At 35.1% G+C, this 19268-nt stretch overlaps 1 protein-coding gene across 3 annotated transcripts in view; it reads left to right on the top strand.

Moving 5' to 3' along the window:
• PIBF1 (progesterone immunomodulatory binding factor 1) overlaps positions 1-19268 on the top strand; it is a 116970-nt gene that overhangs the window by 85894 nt on the left and 11808 nt on the right. For 2 of the 3 annotated variants that reach the window (XM_021417494.1, XM_021417485.1), the window contains 2 exons: positions 822-952; positions 9587-9671. In XM_021417494.1, coding sequence (XP_021273169.1) covers positions 822-952; positions 9587-9671 — 216 coding nt within the window. The remainder of the gene's footprint in view (positions 1-821; positions 953-9586; positions 9672-19268) is intronic. The other variant, XM_021417503.1, reaches the window with a different exon arrangement.

Here is a 19268-nt window from a genome sequence, read left to right as displayed (position 1 = left end):
CAACAATTTGGCAAATGCCGATTCTTTAATCTATTCAGAAAACTTTAACTAATTGGAAAGCTTGAACATCTCCAATGTATTCCTTCCAGTAAACATGTTTACATCAGAACTTTAAAAGACATTAGTTTATTTTCTTTTAAATCAAGTTGATGTTCTTGACTTGTATGAGTTACAGCAGACGGAACTGCTAAATCTTGATATTTGATCTTAATTCTGTATATCTTTTAGTGAATTATCTTGTTATACTGCTCAAGATACAAACTATATCAGTTAATATTTGGCATTGATTTTTATTGCTAGTGACCTTAATTTGTGTAGCATATAAGACTAGGAAGGCTTTGTTTCCTACATATAGGTATGAGATGTCTTTTACACTACTCTGTCAGTCATCCTGTTCAATGTTTCTATACAGTTATTGATTAAAGAAAATGGGACTTCTCTTCCATTATTGCTGTGTTTTTATTTAGATTCAATTCCATTCCAGATGTCACTTGTGGTCAGTAAGTGAACAGACAGAGGCTTTGTTTGTTCTCATTTTTTTCTCTCCATCAGTGAAAGCTGTTACATTAAAACTCTTGAAAATGCAGATTAGGGGAATATAGACAGTAGAAGCATGACTGTAGTGAAAATATAGTAAAATCAGAACAAAAGAAAGAAGATAATTTACTAGATATTAATTTGGAGATAGTTTGTGACATTTTTTATGAGATAACAGGTTTGGTTTTTATATTACTATGCCGTTGGTAATAATTGTGATTCAGTAATAATCAAGCTACTGTCCTTTATAAAAGTAGTAATACTTTTTCTTTTTTTTTTGTCAGCTTGACAGGGCAAATTCTTTGTTGAGTCAAGTACAACAGCCATACAAATACCTCATTGAAACTGTGCAACAAAGAGATTCTCAAATAAGTCTACAGAAGGAACATATTACTGAACTTGAAAAAGATGTCAGGTATTTAAAATTGCTGTTCATTTATTTTAAACTGAAAGTAAAACCATTTCTATATTTATCATTAAAAAACTCTTATGTTATTGTCCATAAAGTAGCAGATGTAGACATTCCACCATTGACTAAGTCTAGTCTTGATGCTGGAACACTTAGCATCTACGAATTCTCTCATAACTGTCATAAAAAGAGTCTTTAGGTTTGGAAAAGCAACAGCAGGAGAAACAAATTTAAAATGAATTTTGAAGTAGAATTTCAAAAGAGTAGATAGGAAGAATGACAGACCAAATGTCCAAAAATAAAAGTAAAGAAATAGTCAGAGAAATGTAAGACTAGTGTACCAGCGAAGGCTAACACAGGTGTAACTTGAGCAGACTTCCTCTACTGTAAACTCTCAAATATGCTGTACTGTCCAAGTTGTCAGAACTCTCTGATGACTGAGATACCACTCTCTTCCCACCATCGTATACTTTCATGAACTATGTTTATCATTTGGTTCCCAGCTAAACTGTTACAGAATAATCTGTCCCTAGATTTTTCAAGGAAGTGGATAGCTGTGTCCCACTGCACTACAGAAGAATTTATATTTTACCTATTAGGCATTTTTATGGTATCTTGGTTTAGGAAATGCATATAATATTAATTATGAAGCATTAATGTAATTGTATTATGAAGCATTTACATGAAGTTTTTCCATTAAATCTGTTAAGCAGTGAGAATAGAAAAAGTAACTCTCAGCACAGCTAAATGCTTTATTCTCTGTACTGTCTTATGTATAGAATCACAGAATCATTTAGGTTGAAAAGGTGCTTATGACTATCAACCTAACGCTGCTGCGTCCTCCACTAAACTATGTCCTTAAGCACCATGTCCACAACTTTCTTAAATGTATGCGGGGATGATGACTCCAGCCTGTGCCAATGCCTCACCACCCTTCACTTGAAGAAATTCTTCCTAATATCCAGTCTAAACTTCACCTAGTGCAACTTGAGGCTGTTTCATAGCACATCCATTCAGAGCATTAGGATGGTTTGGAATAGGGTTTTCTAAGCCTTAAGGAAGAATACTTAAAAATGCTTTTATCCAAATAAATCTACACACAAATACATTTATAAATAAAGTGAAATCTTCACTCATAGTCTCTGACAAGATATCTTTTGCTGGGCTTATTATTAACTCAGTAGGAATAGAGCATTTCTTTTTATTCCCAAAACAATTATTATTTCCCTAAACTTGATATATTACAATATATAACATGTAAATTTTATTTTTCCAGAAGATGAAAAATCACACTAATAACTACATATGTAAGGTCTTACCTTCCAATTGTGAATAAAATCAGTAAATAACAAAATTTTCAGATACAGATGACATGAAAACTTTTTGTTACTATTCATATAGTCATCCAAAAATCTCTCAACAACTGGGGAAAAAAATGGATGTTGGAGTATTTTCAGTCCTACATTTCTTCAGATGAAGTCTTTGTATTTGCTTAATAGTAGATTGATCAGTTTTCTGAAAGTGTATGTTTCATACCATTAAAATATATAAGAAATCATATGCATTATTGGCATTGATTCTCTGAAGTTTTTAAAGTTTATCGCAAACACTCTGTATGCCTAGATATTATTCCTAAATTTAGCCTACAAATTTAGGTACTTAAATTAGGAACTTGGCCATGTCAGATTTGCTTAGTAGTTCATCAAGGAAGTAATTCAGATTTCGGATGGACTGAGCCTTTTGTGAGAGATGCTTGTTAATCTTCATTGGCTATAGAGGGAATTTTTGGCCTCTTAATGAAAATTTATCTGCACCACATAGTGAGTAAATAGACGAGCAGTACCCTACTGTGGCAAGCCAAGGTGTGCTCACCACAACTCAGTCTTTCTTTAAATGAAATTATGGCCTGACAAGAAACTATTTTCATCCTGAATGGTATTGTAGCAGAAAGGGAACACTTCGCACACTGGATGTTTTGGTAAGAAGTTTTTCCCATAGTTTCCTTTTTTTTTTTTTTTTTTTTTTTGGAAACAGAAATATCTAATATTCCCTTATCACAGTTTTATCTTAACTTTGCCATAATTTCATCATCCTGTGAAATTATTGGAAATATCTCTGTGGCTTTCTGTTTGTGTCAGTAGTCCCTAATTCTCTTGTTCATACTTACATTTAAAACAAATGTCCTAAATTGTTATCTGAGAGTCCCTTGAGCTCTGGAGAAATCATAATCTGGTATAAAATTGATTATGCTGATCACTGGCTTTCCCATGTCTTTAACTGGCATCAAAGTTAGAGGAAGGCATTTCTAACTAGAGAACTATTACATTCCAGCAATCTTCTGTCAAGACAATAGCCTTTTGAAACTACTGATGACACATTTAAATTAAAATATCCCTTTGGTGACTTCAGATTATTTTGTGGAACCCTGTCTCTCAGCTATCACAGAACTTAATCCGAATATGATTTAAGTAAATTAATGATAATCCCTATGAAATATGTGCCAGGTAGAGCTCTGCTGAATAAAAAGATTCAGACCATTACTCATATCAATCTTTCTTAGTCTATTGAACAGTATTTTGATGGTTTGTCTGTGGAATATTTTTGAGAGGATGAGTTCAGAGAATTAATATTGCTCAAGGAAGGGCCTAAATTCTACAGATAATGTTGATGCTATTATAAAACAAATAGTGCAAAACCTAAATATTAATTATGAAGCCTGGTTTCTCTGTATCTCAGAACTAAGACAAGAGTTGATATTTGTAAATCCTTTTCAGAGTGAAATTTCAGATTGTTCTATGAAAGTGTAATTTCCAACAACAGTTATTTCCACGGGAGGACTGGGACAGATTCAAACAGATCCTTTTGTTATGACTCTTGAGAAGCCCTGCAGATCCATCCAAGTTTCCTTCCATGATCTCTTAAGTCCACTTTAACCACAGTAGCTTACGTGCCCATATCCATAAGCCAGGTTCTAGAGCCAAGGCTGTCTTTCACAACCCCTATATCTAAATGTTCTCCTTACATGGGAAATATTCTGGAATTATTCAAATAGTATTCAAGGTTGTTTATGTCAATTGTTGGCAAGTTGAAAAGAGAGGAATGGTAAAAATATGTACCAAACTGAATCAAAGTCTGAAAGTAGCAAATAGTTGTGTGCTTAACTGCTTAAGCACTGCTTAATATCACGTATGAATTGATTACCACTCAAAGATGAGAGGTTACTGAGGGATAATCAAAACTCTATAAAATGTTGCTTGTGTGTATCTTCACTACCATGCTCCTCCCCATCTGCCACTGAATTCTTCTGGGCAGGATATTCACTGTGTGCTGGCATTCCATGCAGTGGAGCTGAAGTGTGACTGGGAGGAGGCCACTTTCTATGCTTGTGAACCATGTATATGCAGATATTCTCAGGTCTTGAATGACAAGGCATCTACAGGATGAATTTATAGGTCTACATATTTCAAAATACTCTATAAAGTAACCTCTCATTTATGTTAGCTCAAATAGCACTTATTAATAAAAGTAAATAGTGATGGTTAATAAGAGCATTTGTGTGTATGTGGATGACTCCTTCATATTATAAAGAAAGCTCTCTAGCATGCAGTTCTTTAACCAGAAACGAAAACACTACATTTAGCTCTCCTTTTGAAAAGAAATGCCTTGTAACTATGTCATGCTGTGGGCAAACAAGACTGTGAATTTCATTCTTGTGTGTGCAGTGAAGTAATTGTAGTTCTGGTACATAGTTTTGTGCTGAAACAGCTAGGTATATAAATAACTGGAGTCATTACACAGGACTTCATTCATAAAGAGAGAGTATTTATTTTAAATGTACTCAAATTTCTCCATACCAATGGCTGCTTATAAAAGTGGTTCGCTTATCCAAAGACACTCCTCAAAAGTCTAACTGTGTGGCAAATCTAGAAGTAGTATAAGCATTTTGCTAACTAAGAAGCTGTGTGCTGAAATGTTTCTTACCTAAACATTTTGGGTTCCCTAATTGCCTTCCAAACGTTGTAAAGCTCAGCATACAGTGTTAGTTGACATTTTCCCATAGTAGAATGAGCAATGAGCTTTTTGTGAGAATATTACCATTCTGTTAAATGTGCATCATCTATCCAAACACCAAGCTACCCGTGAAACAACAGTTGTGCAGCTATTCCTTTTTTTCTACAAATGTATGTTTACTGACCTGCATTACAACTTATATAAGTACAACTTTAAATATGTATATATAGTTGGATTTTTTTTATTTACTTAGAATTTAAAAAAGAAATCCTTTCTCAGTTTGGACACTACACAGCCTAGAGTTCTTAAGCCACCTGAAGCAATCCAGCTGAAATCATCAAACAGCAGGCTTCTAAATGTCTTCAAAAATTTGATCTGTGGTTATTTAGCTGCACAATGAGAGCTCGCACATTTTTCATATGTTCTCTTTTCTAAAGAACTTTTATTTGAAAACTTTTTATATCTCTCTAACGGCATGAATTAAAAAGAAAATTCTACTTAACTGTTCAAAACTAGCTGCCTACTCTGAGCTAATCATCTGTAATTTGCAGAGAAGGGATATACTCACATTATAGATTTAGTTGTATATACAAAGCCATCTTATCTACTATTCTTTAATTTTTTTTTTGTGATATCTGGATATGATAATAAGATGCAAAGAAATAATCCAAGATTGAACTTAAATTTTCATCTTCACTGTACTGTAACTTGAAAGTAACAAACATAAAGGTATAATCCTTATTTCATAAACATTCGGGATCCACAGTTCTCTGGAAAAGAAACCTACTTTTTGTCAAACTGAATAGAAGCAATAATAAAAACCAGTAATACCTAAAACTATGTTTATGTAGTGTGTCCAGCATAAACATATTATCCAGAACATTTAATAATAGAAACTTCTGAATAGGCCAATAGCTGGTATTCTTAGACCAGAGATTTTAAAGATGCTTTAACTGCCCAAATTTAAATTTAATGCTTTAAAGTCTGAGACTAGGAAATGTTAGTCTTCGTTCTCCAGAAAAAACACATTACCTAAAAACTTCTTATGATATCCGAGCTAGATGGCCTGTAGATCCTAAGGAAAGCAAACCAAAACAAGCCAGTAGTTGCAGTGTGCAACATGTATGTATGAGACAAGTGTACTCCATGTTCCTGGTCCCTGGATTCATACCTGAATAGGTCTTGAAAGCATAGTCGAATGAAGGTGCATGCCCTTCTATACATTCTGATTTCATCCTGAAGCCTAAGCACAGAGAAAAAAGCATGAGCTGATTTTCAGTTAATTCTCCATCCTGGATTTCTGAGGCCACGCTTACTGATTTACCACAAAGGGTACCTTCCCTGCAGCTGTCAGGGGCCAAGACCATACAGCACAACATGGTCTACACTTCCCTTGCAGTTTCAGAACAGCTGTTTTTTTGCTGTTAAATAAAGGATATTACATAATACCAACACAATTAGTTTCTCCAAAGTGTTAATGTTTTGTTGTTTTTTCCCCTCAAATAGTTCAAGTCATTAGAAGATTTATTTTGATACAGTTATGTTTAGTACTTTGATACAGCTCTGTACCATGCAAACTTGAAAGTACAGCTGGGTAAAAAAAGTTAAGAATATCATGTCTTCAGGTGAAAGTTAAAACCTGTGGCACAAAATTGAACACAGTACTCGAGGTGCAGCCTCACCAGAGCTGAGTACAGGGGGACAATCACCTCCCTACTCCTGCTGGCAGCACTATTTCTGATACAAGCCAGGATGCCACTGGCCTTCTTGGCCACCTGGGCACACTGCTGGCTCATGCTCAGCCAAGCATCAACCAACACCCCCAGGTCCATTTCTTCCACACAATCTTCCAGCCACTCCACCCCAAGCCTGTAGCATTGCCTGGGGCCAAAGTGTAGGACCCAGCACTGGGTCTTGTCGAACCCCATCCCACTGGCCTCAACCCTGCGATCCAGCCTGTCCAGATCCCTGTGAAGGGCCTTCCTACCCCCAAGCAGATCGACCATTCCTTTCAGCTTGGCATCTGCAGACTTACTGAGGGTACACTCAGTCCCCTCATCCGGGTCATCAATAAGGATACTGAAAAGGACAGGCCCCAATACTGGCCCCTCAGAAATATCCCTCGTGACCAGTTGGATTTAACTCCATTCACCACCATGCTCCTAGTCCAGCCTGCCAGCCAGTTCTTCACTCAGCAAAGAGTAAGCCACAGGCTGCCAGCTTCTCCAGGAGTATACTGTGGGAGACAGTGTCAAAGGCTTTGCTGAAGTCCAGGTAGACCACATCAACAGCCTTTCCATCTTCCACCGGGTGGGTCACTCGATTACAGAAGGAGATCTGATTGGTGAAGGACTTGACTTTCGTGAATCCAGATCAGTAGGGTGATCTTTTCGTGTGGTCACAATTTTTCTACCAACATGAAGAGAGGGTACTAGTATGTGGTTAGGGATAGGAAAGGATGATCTCTGAACAGCAGGTTTCACTTAGGTCCGCTGAAACAAACTTAAAAGGAATGGCTGTCTGCTTTGTTACATCGCAAATTAAAACTGGATTAGCTTAAACTGCTTGTTAATGGACATGAGATGGCTTAAAGTTAGAACCTCATTGACCTCTTATATCCAAGATGCCTGTTAGAACATTTTCTTAACAGGCACTGAAGTGGTCTTCACCAAAGTGAACTTTCAGGAAGTTTTACTTGGTCATTATAGGTGTGAATCTGTTAACAGTCTGATAACTCCATTTTTTCATCATGTTAAATGTATATATGCCTCTTTTGCAGTATTCTTTCAGAAGTGTATGAATTATTTCCTTCTGACAGTAATGATGAAAAAGCATAATTGTTGCAAAACTACTAAATCTGAAGTCTGCGTGTGCTTTGGTAATTCTACATTCATAGGGTTTTTACATTCAACAGAAAAAAACATAAAGTGCTACTGAATGATGTAGCAGTCTAATTCCTGTATTTTATCGTAAACAAAGAAATTAGAATAATGCTGAGACTGCTCCACATGGGCTGGTTGTGTCATTCTTTCAGAAGATATAACTAGTATAACTAGAACAGTTTTTACTCTGTGGATGAAATTAAACATTGAACATGAATTTCTGGTTAGTCATGAACACTGATGTATATGCTTATTCAGTACACTATTTAAGGCACACAGGAACTTTTTATTATTGCTTCTCTAATAAGTTTGTGAGTCATTGTCTAAAATGATTGGTTTCTGCTCTTAGGAAATCCAAGAAAAACTTTCATATCAGTAAATTACAACAAATGAACCTAAGAAAAAACAGTACAGCAATTTTATGATAATTAAAAATGTCACAGAAAATAAAACTCTTGAAAATAGTGTAATATCTTTGTAGTTTTTCATAAATGTTACTGTTGCCCTTTTTAAGTAACTGAGCAAGGCAGCTAAGCAATTTGACCATAGTAAGCAATATTTCAGAGTATTAATGAATGCCTAGGAGAAACTGACAGCCAAAGTTTTCAATACAGAGATTGTAAGAAAATTCCAGAAAATCTCTGGAACAAAGGATGATATTGCTTTATTTAAAACAAGCAGATGTTACACATACTCCTAAAGAAAATGTTGATTTATTTTGTTGATCATTTCTGGATCAAATATTGGGAATAGTAAATAATTTGTTTGCAATATCTACAATTGCTCCACTCAATTTATAAAATTTTAATACATTTGCTTTTGAACTCATGATCTGATTCAGTACTACATATTTGCATTCTATATGCAGAGTTGAATTTTGTGTCGTTGCTGATGTATATTGCAGTTTATATTGCAGAACCTATTTAGTTAAGTCACAATAATGGTATAACATCGTTCTACTAAGAAAAATCCCATCTATTTTAAGAAAATAGATTATGTCCAGACATTATGTATGCATTAGTGTGAAGTTTATTATTGGAAACTGTTGTTTGAGATAAATGTGAAAATACATTTAGCTATATTAGATGAATTGCTACCTCAAATCAGAATGTGTTGGCAAAACAAAATGTTCATATTATATAAAGCTAAATTTGATGTTGCGTGCGTTTATGCTAAAATAGTTTTCATGCTGTTCATAAGACAAACTTGATTCTTTTGAGTCTCTTGTAATAGAAAACAAAAAATGGCAAAAATACATTTGAAATTTGTTGATATTTCTTGTATTTATTTTCAAAATTCTAATCACGGTAGTACCAAAAGAGGTGACTTTTGAGAGGGTGATTGTGTGCTGTACTAGTGATGCAAATAGAAAAAGGAATTTTGATATTGAAATTGTAGATACAGCAAACCTTACGTAGCTTTTAAAATCAACTCAGTTTGCCAAGAATAAACCAATAGATAGTAATAGAAGGTTCTGATAATTTTTTAATTACCCTTCAGGGAATTAAAAAAAAAAATGAATAGAATTACTCGACTAAATAAGATTTTGTATACATCACTGCATTTAGGTCCTTTTATGAAAATTCCAGTGCTTAAAGGTAGAGAAAGATCATCTGATACAATTATTTGAGCAGATTTTCATTGTTGCCAATACTTAGCTTTAGAAAATGCATGTTTCAACCAGAATACAAGATTAAAAGAGATTATCTGTTGCTATTACTGTATTTCCTATCCTCTTTTTCGCCAGTCTTTTAAATAAAGAAAAGACAGCTTTGCTGCGTGTCAAGAATCAAATGGCAGCAGATTTGGAGAGACTTCTAAATCATCGTGAGGTAATCTTCCTTTTTTAGCATTGCTACCATAAAGTACATTTTCTCTCTCCTTAGCCTTAAACCACGGGAAAAAATGGTTTAGTTTGATTTTTTTTTTTCTGCGTCATTTTGAGAAAACAAGTGATGATAGCTGTCAGGCACCATGGAGAACAGTTTGCTAAACAGGCTCACCGTAAGCCACTAATGTGCCTTTGTGGTCAAGAAGGCCAGTGGTGTCCAGGGTTTCCTGGTATCCATTAAAAAAGCATGGCCAGCAGGTGGAGGGAGGTTATCCTCCCCCTCTACTTTGCCCTGGTGAGGCCACATCTGGAGTACTGTGTCCATTTCTGGACTCTCCAGTTCAAGAAGGACGGGGAACTATTGGAGAGAGACAGAGAGAGGAAAGGAAACAAGAGTCACTTAGGTTTCATCCAGAGTCGTACTTCTGTATGTAGTCACCTGAATTTCATCCAACAAGAAGTCAGAGTGCTTCTGGAATACACCCTCACAACTGAAAGTGAGCAAAATCTTGCATTTTAGACATAAATGCACTATGTGGGATTTCCAAAAGGCTTTTGTAAAGATCTTGCCCTAAACAATATTGAGAGACTAATCTATTGTTGAGTATGGGAGAAAATCCTTCTGCAGATTAAATGTCTGAAACAGAGGATGGAAATAAATGAAATTTACCTATGGAGTTCCACGAACAAATTTGGAAGAGAGTGAATAGTAATATGGAAGGTTTGCTAAAGCTACAGAATAATGAAGATAGAAAAACAAAAGCTGACAATGAGGAGCTGTTAAATGCTCTCCCAGTGTTACTGAATGTTTTGGCAAAGATTTGCAAAGAAAATAAAACATTCACGAATCAAAAATTATGAATGTGAGGAAAAGCAAGACAAACTATATATACAAGGTAAGGGTACCCAAATAACCTGTTACCGGTTCAGAATGATCATCTTGAAGTCGTTATATCAATAGTTCTCTAAAAATATTTTCATTTCTCTGACTGAGAAGAGAGAAGATGGGGGGATGTCTTTCAAGGAACTTGCAATTCTCCTGAAGTATTCTTGTCACTCATTCTAAGATCATTATTTCTGCAGAAACTGGACTATTCACGTACCTCTTGAAGTCCTCCAAAATTCTTCACCCCACATTCTTCTACACCTCCAAAATTCTTCTCCCCCATCTTCTTTCATTGCTATTGCCCCAAACTCCTTTCTTAGATCAGTACACCAAAACTCATTTCATGAACTGATCCAAGACAGTTTGTCTGTGCCAACCAGTTACAAAACCATTTTTGTTAGAATAAAACTGAAATAATTTCACTGACGGCTGAGACTAAGTGAGCTTTGACTTAAGCTAAAACAGTTACTGAGTCTTTTTCCTGAGTGCAGATCTCAGATTCGAATCCCCTGAAATTAAAGAAAAAAGAACACGAGTTCTTAACATGTTTACTTTCTATGCTGAATCACACTGGGTGGTCATCTGATGCAATATCCTCCTAGAATAGTTTTTACATTTAAGTTTCAGAATTGATGTCGTGCTTGTGAAGTTCCGTGTACGGTGATTAAAATAGTCTTGTTACAGAGGAGAGTAATTGAACACGCTTCCCCAGAGTAATTTTCAGGCGTCATTAACATAGTAGGATCATCAGTAGGTACATCAGAAGTGATCATTTGATAGCTCTTATTTCTGATGTCTTTATCTACATCATATAATTAAATTTGAAATTCAAGACTGAGTCTAATGCACATGTTTAGTTTGGGTTTTATATGGGTTTTCTTTTTTTGTGTATATGAATTCCAATGCTGTCTATTAATATAATAGAAAACATAATTCACAAGCCTGCTAGTGTGTTAGTGATATGAAAAATACTTTGAAAAAGCTAATGAATTAATTGTATAAATGTGTAGTGAATTTATGAATTTCCAACATGATAGACCCTTGGCAGACTAATTTCAGATTTACTTCTTTCAAAATGTCCTGTTCTATTCCTACCACTTCTCTCTCAAGTAGTGCTGCTCCTTATGCCTTGGGTGCCCAGTTCTGTTAGTTTCATATCAACCAACATGCACTGCAGCTGATTAAATTGAGTAGAATGTGACAAATAGAACAAAAGTTCATAAATTTCTACCTCAAAGCTATGCAACATTGTTTGAATCTTAACAGTAATGGCCCCTGTCACTATCCATATAAATTGTTCCTGATGTGCAGCTGTTTGCTTCTTTGTGTCATTTCACTGCTCCGTATTTTCAGACTGTGGCCATCAATGCAAGCAAAGCTGAGTGAGACACACTATAAAAAAAAAGAAATAAATGAGTCTGAAACAGACTTCTTCATGAATGTTCCTCGTACCCTAGATGTTAAGAAATTGAGTAAATATTTCCAAAATTATTACACTTGTGCAAATTTCTTTTTATATCTGATAAAAAGCTGTATCAGTCGTATTGTTTCAACTAACAGTGATAATATTTATTCAAGTCACCTATGCAGAAAAGAATATAAATACTGAAGAAGAAACATTAGGAGTTATGTATCTGGGGAAAGAACACTATGAACTGCTAGTGCTATGCAAACAAATAAAAAATTAAAGAAACATAAACATAAGCTAAAATTGTTTTAGGAAAAGGGGTGAACAAGTGGCTTTTTCTGTGGGTGGTGGAGAGTGATTATGTTTGCCTTTTGTCATTTCTGTTTATTCCAAATGCTGCCTTTTACTTCTAACTTTTAATGCAGCTCTCTTTCAGTATTCTTACCATTTATTAATTTCTCTAAAAGTCAATTATTGTATGCATTGAAATCCTTGTACAGAATAGGACAATTTAGTCTACAAAGAGTTAGTCTTCAAGTAAATTTCTTTGCCATCTTAATGAAAAAAAAACTTACATAAATATGCAGCAACATCATAATTTCATTATTTCATTTAGGCAGGTTATTTTTAGATATAAGTAATATGCAATCTTTAAGTCCTTAATTTATGTATTTTTAAAAAAATATGAATTAAGGTGATAAGTGTTCACTATGTTCTGTTACGTACTATGATCACTATCAGTCTTGTTTAATCATTGTGCGTACTAAACTGTCATTTCATGTTAGGAATTACCCTTTTACTCTTATTTTCAAGTAAGAACAGTAGAATTCTTGAATAGATAAACCTAAGATATTCATAGTTAATATAAACTAAAGTTTTAAGTACATTGAAAGTACAAGCACAAGTGTCAATTGCTGTCTTTCCGTGACATGTTTCAATAAGTACACACTTTTGATAAAAGGTATGCCAGCCTGTGTGGTCTCAGATTGCATGAACTCATTTTTTAATGAAATGTTAGAGTTTGAAGTTGGGTGGGTTTTTTGGAAGTTCTTTTTGTTGTTGTTGTTGTCGTCATTTTTCATTTTTATCTGCTTGTGATATCAGCTGGATTCATACCCTTTGATTTTGAGGTAATCATAGCATTTTGTATACTTTTTATGTAAAGGTTTTATATTTATTGTTAATCTTCCTTTATCATTTATCTTAATCTTGAAAGAAAAAAGTTTAATATTGAACTCTGAATCTTGGAAGAATTCATATTATTCTTTTATTACAGGAAAAAAATGTCCCTAGATATTTCATGTAATAAAATAGCTCATTATTTCAAATTATATAGACTAAGATAATCTGATGTTGTGCATTTTGCTCTGGGAAATTAAAATGAAAAGTGGTCGTTTGACTAGGTGTTTTCTTGAAAGGTTCGGCCACCCATTCAGGAGAAAAACAGAAGCTGCCTTCTTGTTCGCTGCTTTTTTTCAATTGTTTCTTGGCCTTCTATTTCCTTTTTTTCATTACTTAATTAGTAAATGAATATGGAAAACCTTTTAATGTAGCTTCTCATGTAAATCATTGAGAATCTGCTGGTACACTAACAATTTCTGTGGATTTCTTCTTCATATGGATAAATGCAAACTACTGAGAGCAGGTTCGGTATCCAGAGTCATGCTGAGATTATGTTCTTAGAGGTTCACAATAAGGCCTTCACAGTGCTGCTGTCCTCTTTGAGCTATCAAAGGAAACTGTGATGCCGTTCGTAAGCCCCCCAGTGCATGATAGCAAGTACAGTTAGCATAGCCAAGTTTTTCACACGGTTTCACACGAAGAAATTTTACATTTTGTCAAGGTAACCAGTAAGGTTTATAATTGTTTTTCCAAATCCAGCTGAAGAGCATAGAACATTGTCTGGAGGGACAGTGGAGTTTCCCATTAATAACCTCTACTAAACTGTATTCATTTTTTTAGAAGGATAAATCAAATCCAAACTTTTTTGCCTTATTATTTGTACTTTGCATTATCTTTTCAATCAGCGGAACCCTTTGTCTTTCCCCATGGGTAACCAAACCACACGTACAAGAAACTTGAACCTTGATTCATCCACCTCTGCCTTCAGCCTTATACCTGCAAAGGTGGACCTTTCTTGCCCTAATATCTTTGTATAGTCAGAGGGTTGCAAAAAGGAAGGATTTCCCTTCAGAAATAGTAAGGATGAAACTACACATAAGGTCTGATTTGACCTGATAGCTATAACACTGCCTCACTGCTTTGCTTCTGCCTTCTCCTTCTCTGTACTCATCTTGCACCTGCTCTGGCACTTCTCTATTAGTGCACTGGAACCACTCAGATTACTAAACAGAAACCAAGCCTGAACTACAATGAGAAAGTAAATTTAATTGTTATCTGTTAGTTTAGCAGTTTGAAGAACCTTTGAAAAAGGCCTGCCAAGGAAAGGAGCAAAGAAAAATACACATATGTCAGTATTACATACCTGGGGGAGAGGGTGTTAGTCTAGAATTGCAGAGCAAAGCACACAAAGCTTCTGTGTTTTTCTTTGTCTGTATCCAAACCTTATCCTTTTCTGCATGTAGCACTGATCTCCAACTTACAGGCACTAAAGTGCAGTTCTCTGGAAAGTGCTAAAGTTAAGTGGGATGAATCCTCTAAATCTTTTTAGCTGAAGCTCTTGATCTGTGATTTCTGTATCTGTTTTTCTTCTCTTCTAGCAATCAACCTTCAACTAAAAGAAATATTTAGCATGAGCTCTGTGGTCTTGGCACTTCCATTGCCTTTCACGGTAGATGCAGTTGATAGTAGTTGATAGAAGTGTAATTTTAGACTTTATCCATTGGCTTATAAACCTCAGATAAAAACTCAGAAGGACAGTCTGTCAGTGTTCAGACTTTTGGCAAAAACCTTTAGCAGTCATTTTCTGAGATTACGTTTAAGAGGTTGTAAATTTGCTATGCTTTGATGTATGGTATTCTACTATTTCTTCAGATACTTAAGATGTAAACATACTGTAAAGGAATGCTGGAATGTGCAAAATTAAAGCTATTTACTTTCCGTTTATCCAATTCAAAGAGCAGAGTGTAGAAACTAATTTATAAAGTCTTAAAAATAATCGAACTGTTGTTTATATTTTTATGTGTTCATAATGCATTGGTTTTGCAAGAAAAAAAAAAGGTAGAACAACTGTGATGAATGGAGAGGTTATTTTTATTTTTCAATTATAAATATTCTAGGAGCTATGAAAAGAAACAAAAGTGAGATAGTGATGTAAGGAACAGCAATAGAAAGGTGTTAAGTAGACATTCCTCTGAGTGCAAAGAACAGTTTTAGTTCATATGAATCTAGGGGAGGTAAGTTATGCTACTTTGTTTTTTTTCCTGCTTGAAACCACCTCTGGCAAAAGAGTAATTTTTAATATATAAAACTAATATTGTGAAAATATTGTAGTAAGGGTAAAATTTACAACATTAACAGCGCAAAGGAAGGCTGTCTATAATGTCCATTAATTTCTTATTGCACAATTGTGCAGACATTATTAGTTAGCAGCACCTTAATATAAATACTGGTTAAAATGATATGCGAATCTGCTGAGATTTTGTCTCCTTTACACATCTGTGCACTTGTAGTACTTAGCAGCTGTGCATACAAGTGATAGAATGTGAACTTGCTGAACTAGTCACCTGCCTTATTGACACATTCATGTGTTACTGTGCCAAAGCTCTTCAAGTTAAGTTAGCAACCACAAACCAAGTATTGGCTGTCTGCTATGGGACAAAGCAGTAAAAGTCTAATAGTGGTTTAAATATATCTATTTGATATCAGTCAGTTAAATGGATACAGACACACGGGGCTTGATTGCTGTTTGTTTACTTAAATCAGTTTAGCTTATGTCAGCAAATTATTGTATCACTCTAATTGAATCGAGGGCTACATCTGCCTAAATATGTGTGCCTGAATTAGTAAAAAATTCCTGTTGAGCTGTTCTTGCTGTAATAGTCTACCTAGGTTAACATTAAAATGCTAATTGCCTAAGTGGCTGTAATGTTGAATACCTATTGGCTGATCAAAAGCTTCCCAAATCAGATGTAGGACTCGCCATTTATGAATAAACATAATGCTTTTCTCTACCATGTAACACTTCGCCTTTTCAGTGTTTTCCTTGTTTCTTGACAATATGTAAAAATAATCCTGTGTTATAACTGAATATTTCTCTGGCCTTCATCACAATAACTGAAGACCTCACAAATACTGTCCTCGCAACATAAGGCAGAAAAGCATTAGCTCTGTTTTGTAGAACCAGCAACCACAGTGAAAAAAATGGTGGTTTGCCCAAAACTTCACAGAGTTTGTGGCAGAGGTTAAGCCAAGAATTCATGTGTGCTAATGCAGAATCTTAATCACAGTCATTCTTTTTTCCTTACATTTTTCAGATTAAAGGCCTGAAAAGAAAATCTCCTCAGTGTTTATTTTTCCTTGCTAGATGCGAATTGCCTCTTTTTTTTCTAAGTAATCTTCTTATGCGTGAATTGATTGCAATTTGGAAGTAATTTCCCAAGCAAATTACATTTTCACTTTGTATTGTTTCAAGAATTTACAACCACATTAATTTTTTAATCCATGTCTCCTGAAAAAGGCCACTTTCCAAAGTCCTGTGAGCTTCTTAAAAACTAAAACTGACTTTGTTTTTTAACATTTGAACTGTGGAATAGATGTATTTGGTTTTCCTCGTCAATACGCATGCACCTGTACGCTACATGCACACTTTGGAATAATGGTTCTCAGTTTGGGTCTTTATTCCAGAAGTCACACCTGTGCTATAAAGGTTGAGGACCCCAGTTCCACAGCCATACTGGTTTCATACTGCTTAGGGCAGTTGTCCTGTAGACTAGATTGGCTCTGTACACAATAGTCTCCTCTTGGCCCATGTGATGATTATGTTACCTTAGCACTGAGACATTTATTATGTTTTAATTAAAAATTTCCAAAATTATGTGAAGTTTAAGTATGCAGAGACTACACAGAACCTAAAGAGGTAAATCTGGTGCAGTTTCATCTGTCCTTCTTTTTGAGAGCAGCAGATTGTTGAGCAGCAGTGAACCTTTCCTAACCATACTTAGTTAAAGTCATCCACAACAGAACAAGGGAGCAAGGTAATACTCATCCACTATAGTTTGTCAGGGTGCAGTGCTCCAGCTCAGACTGAGTGCTGTTCTGTTTAACAATTCTGACATATCCAAAGAGATTGGCTTATATTGTCCTTAGCCACTTTTGCAGTTGTCTTTATCTTGTCATTTTCTAGTTGTCTTTATTTTCAGCAAGTTCTTCAAAACAAAAGAAGAAAACACTGTCTTTAAAAAGACATTTCTTCACTAGCCAAAGGAAAAAAAAAAAGGGAGAGAAGAAAATTCATAGCAGGCTGGAGCTCTTATGTGAATGGGATTAAAAATGTAGCTTGTTCTATCGAAGCAAAAAGAGGGTCAGGTGGACGCAACCTGAGAAACATAAGGCAGCATTGCATAGGTGATGAGTGAGAACAGAGAAAAAAGGCAGAACAAATGAAAGAATAAGATAAAATTAAGAACAGAAAATAATTACTATCCTTAAAATGTGGAAAAACTGTCTTATTTTCTGCTTTTTTAATGAACATTTGCTTAATGTATTTTCCACTGCGTGTATGAGATTGGAGAGAGCCTATGTGATCAGGCAGGAGGAACCGCTACTAATTAGTCCTATTAGAATACGCATAGGTTGTTAACAGTTCTAATACTTTTTTTTTTTTTTTTCAGAGAGCTTCTATAAATAAACAGGCTATGGTTCCCAAGGATTTATATAAATTTTGATGAGTATTAGACTTTAAACATGGCTATGTGGATTATCAGAAACATTTGGAATTGTGATATTGTTCTGAAATTTTAATATTTCTACAATCTGAGAATCTAGTCTCTGTGCTGGCACATACCATCTTACACCAGCATCTGGCACAAAACCCTATCACTTCTCAACAGTTAACCCATTATTTTACCCACAAAAGTAGAAGAAAAGACGCCTGGTTTTATTCTTTTCCTTTTTAGAGGAGAAGCAAAGTGAAGTGTCTGTGCTTCACCTTACTTTGATCAGTTAACCTTCTATTCTCATATTTGTCTTTCTTACTTTCCTGTTCCCCATAAGGAGTGTCTCTCACTGCTAAATTCCCTCCTTGCACCATTTCATTCCATTTCAGCAATGACCTTGAGGATTCCAGATGAGTTTTCAGCACTTTATTATTAGTCATACTTTAAAGAATGGCTAAGACTATCCTTAGCTGTAATTAAGTTATGCTGAAGAAGATTGACTAGAAGTAACATGGGACAGGAGGCCAGTGTATTGGATGTAGGAACCTGGAGAGTAGCAACAGCTGCCATCTGCAAAAACAGAGGTAGAGTGAAGTTCAGAGGCTCACAAAAGGCTTTGGAGTCATAAGGGGGAGGGCAGTACGTGTTTAATCAGGGATGGAAGCTTACTGGATGAAAGGAGAAAACTTCTTTGTAGGCGAGAGGGGAAGGAAGGGCTATCTGCAGGGGTTGGGAAGATACGATTGAAAAGAAGTGATTGGTAACAGGTGCCTTCAAACAATCTCTAGCTCTGCTTCTTTCCCTTCTTTTCTGTTTAAAAGATTGTTCAGGGTAATGTCAAAATTATTTGTGTTTCAAAAGTGAATGACTTCCTGCTCATCTATGTGCTGCAACTTGTTTTATATAAAAAAATGCTGATGTACAATGCTTAGTTCTCTTTTTAAATGTTAAGCCACAGAGTAATTATCATTTTTCTTATGCTACGTTTGTGTTCCAAGATTCTAGTTTCTATTAATGTTCTGCGTGTTTTCTAAGTAGATTACAGGGCCATTTCTGCATCACAAGTAAGCCCTGGAGCTATTCTCAGCTTAAAACTTGGAGAAACAAAGTGACATTTACAGTGCTAAATGAGTGTAGAGAAGTTTCTAGCTCATATTTTACAAAGAAAAATAATGCTCGTAAGCAGTATTCCTCGTTTTTGTTATCTATATTTTTCTTGTCAAGCTTTAATAAAACTTGAATTCCAACTAATTCTGAATTTAGGAAGAAGAAGGATTTAACAGTTGGGTACAATCATTCTTTTCTTGGAACTGTATTATTCAGAATATCTTACTAGCTTTTATAGATATTCTTTAAAGAATCATCTTTACATTTGAAAAAAGGATAGTATCACAGGGTTCAATAATGTCAGTTAATGTTAAGTCCAATGTAAATACATTTTTACTCTCAGTAACAGAAAGTTTCTTA

Source organism: Numida meleagris, chromosome 1 (assembly GCF_002078875.1).
Source record: "Numida meleagris isolate 19003 breed g44 Domestic line chromosome 1, NumMel1.0, whole genome shotgun sequence".
NCBI lineage: Eukaryota > Metazoa > Chordata > Aves > Galliformes > Numididae > Numida > Numida meleagris.
Note: the sequence above shows the minus strand (reverse complement) of the source record. Positions and strands in the feature narration are given on the sequence as shown.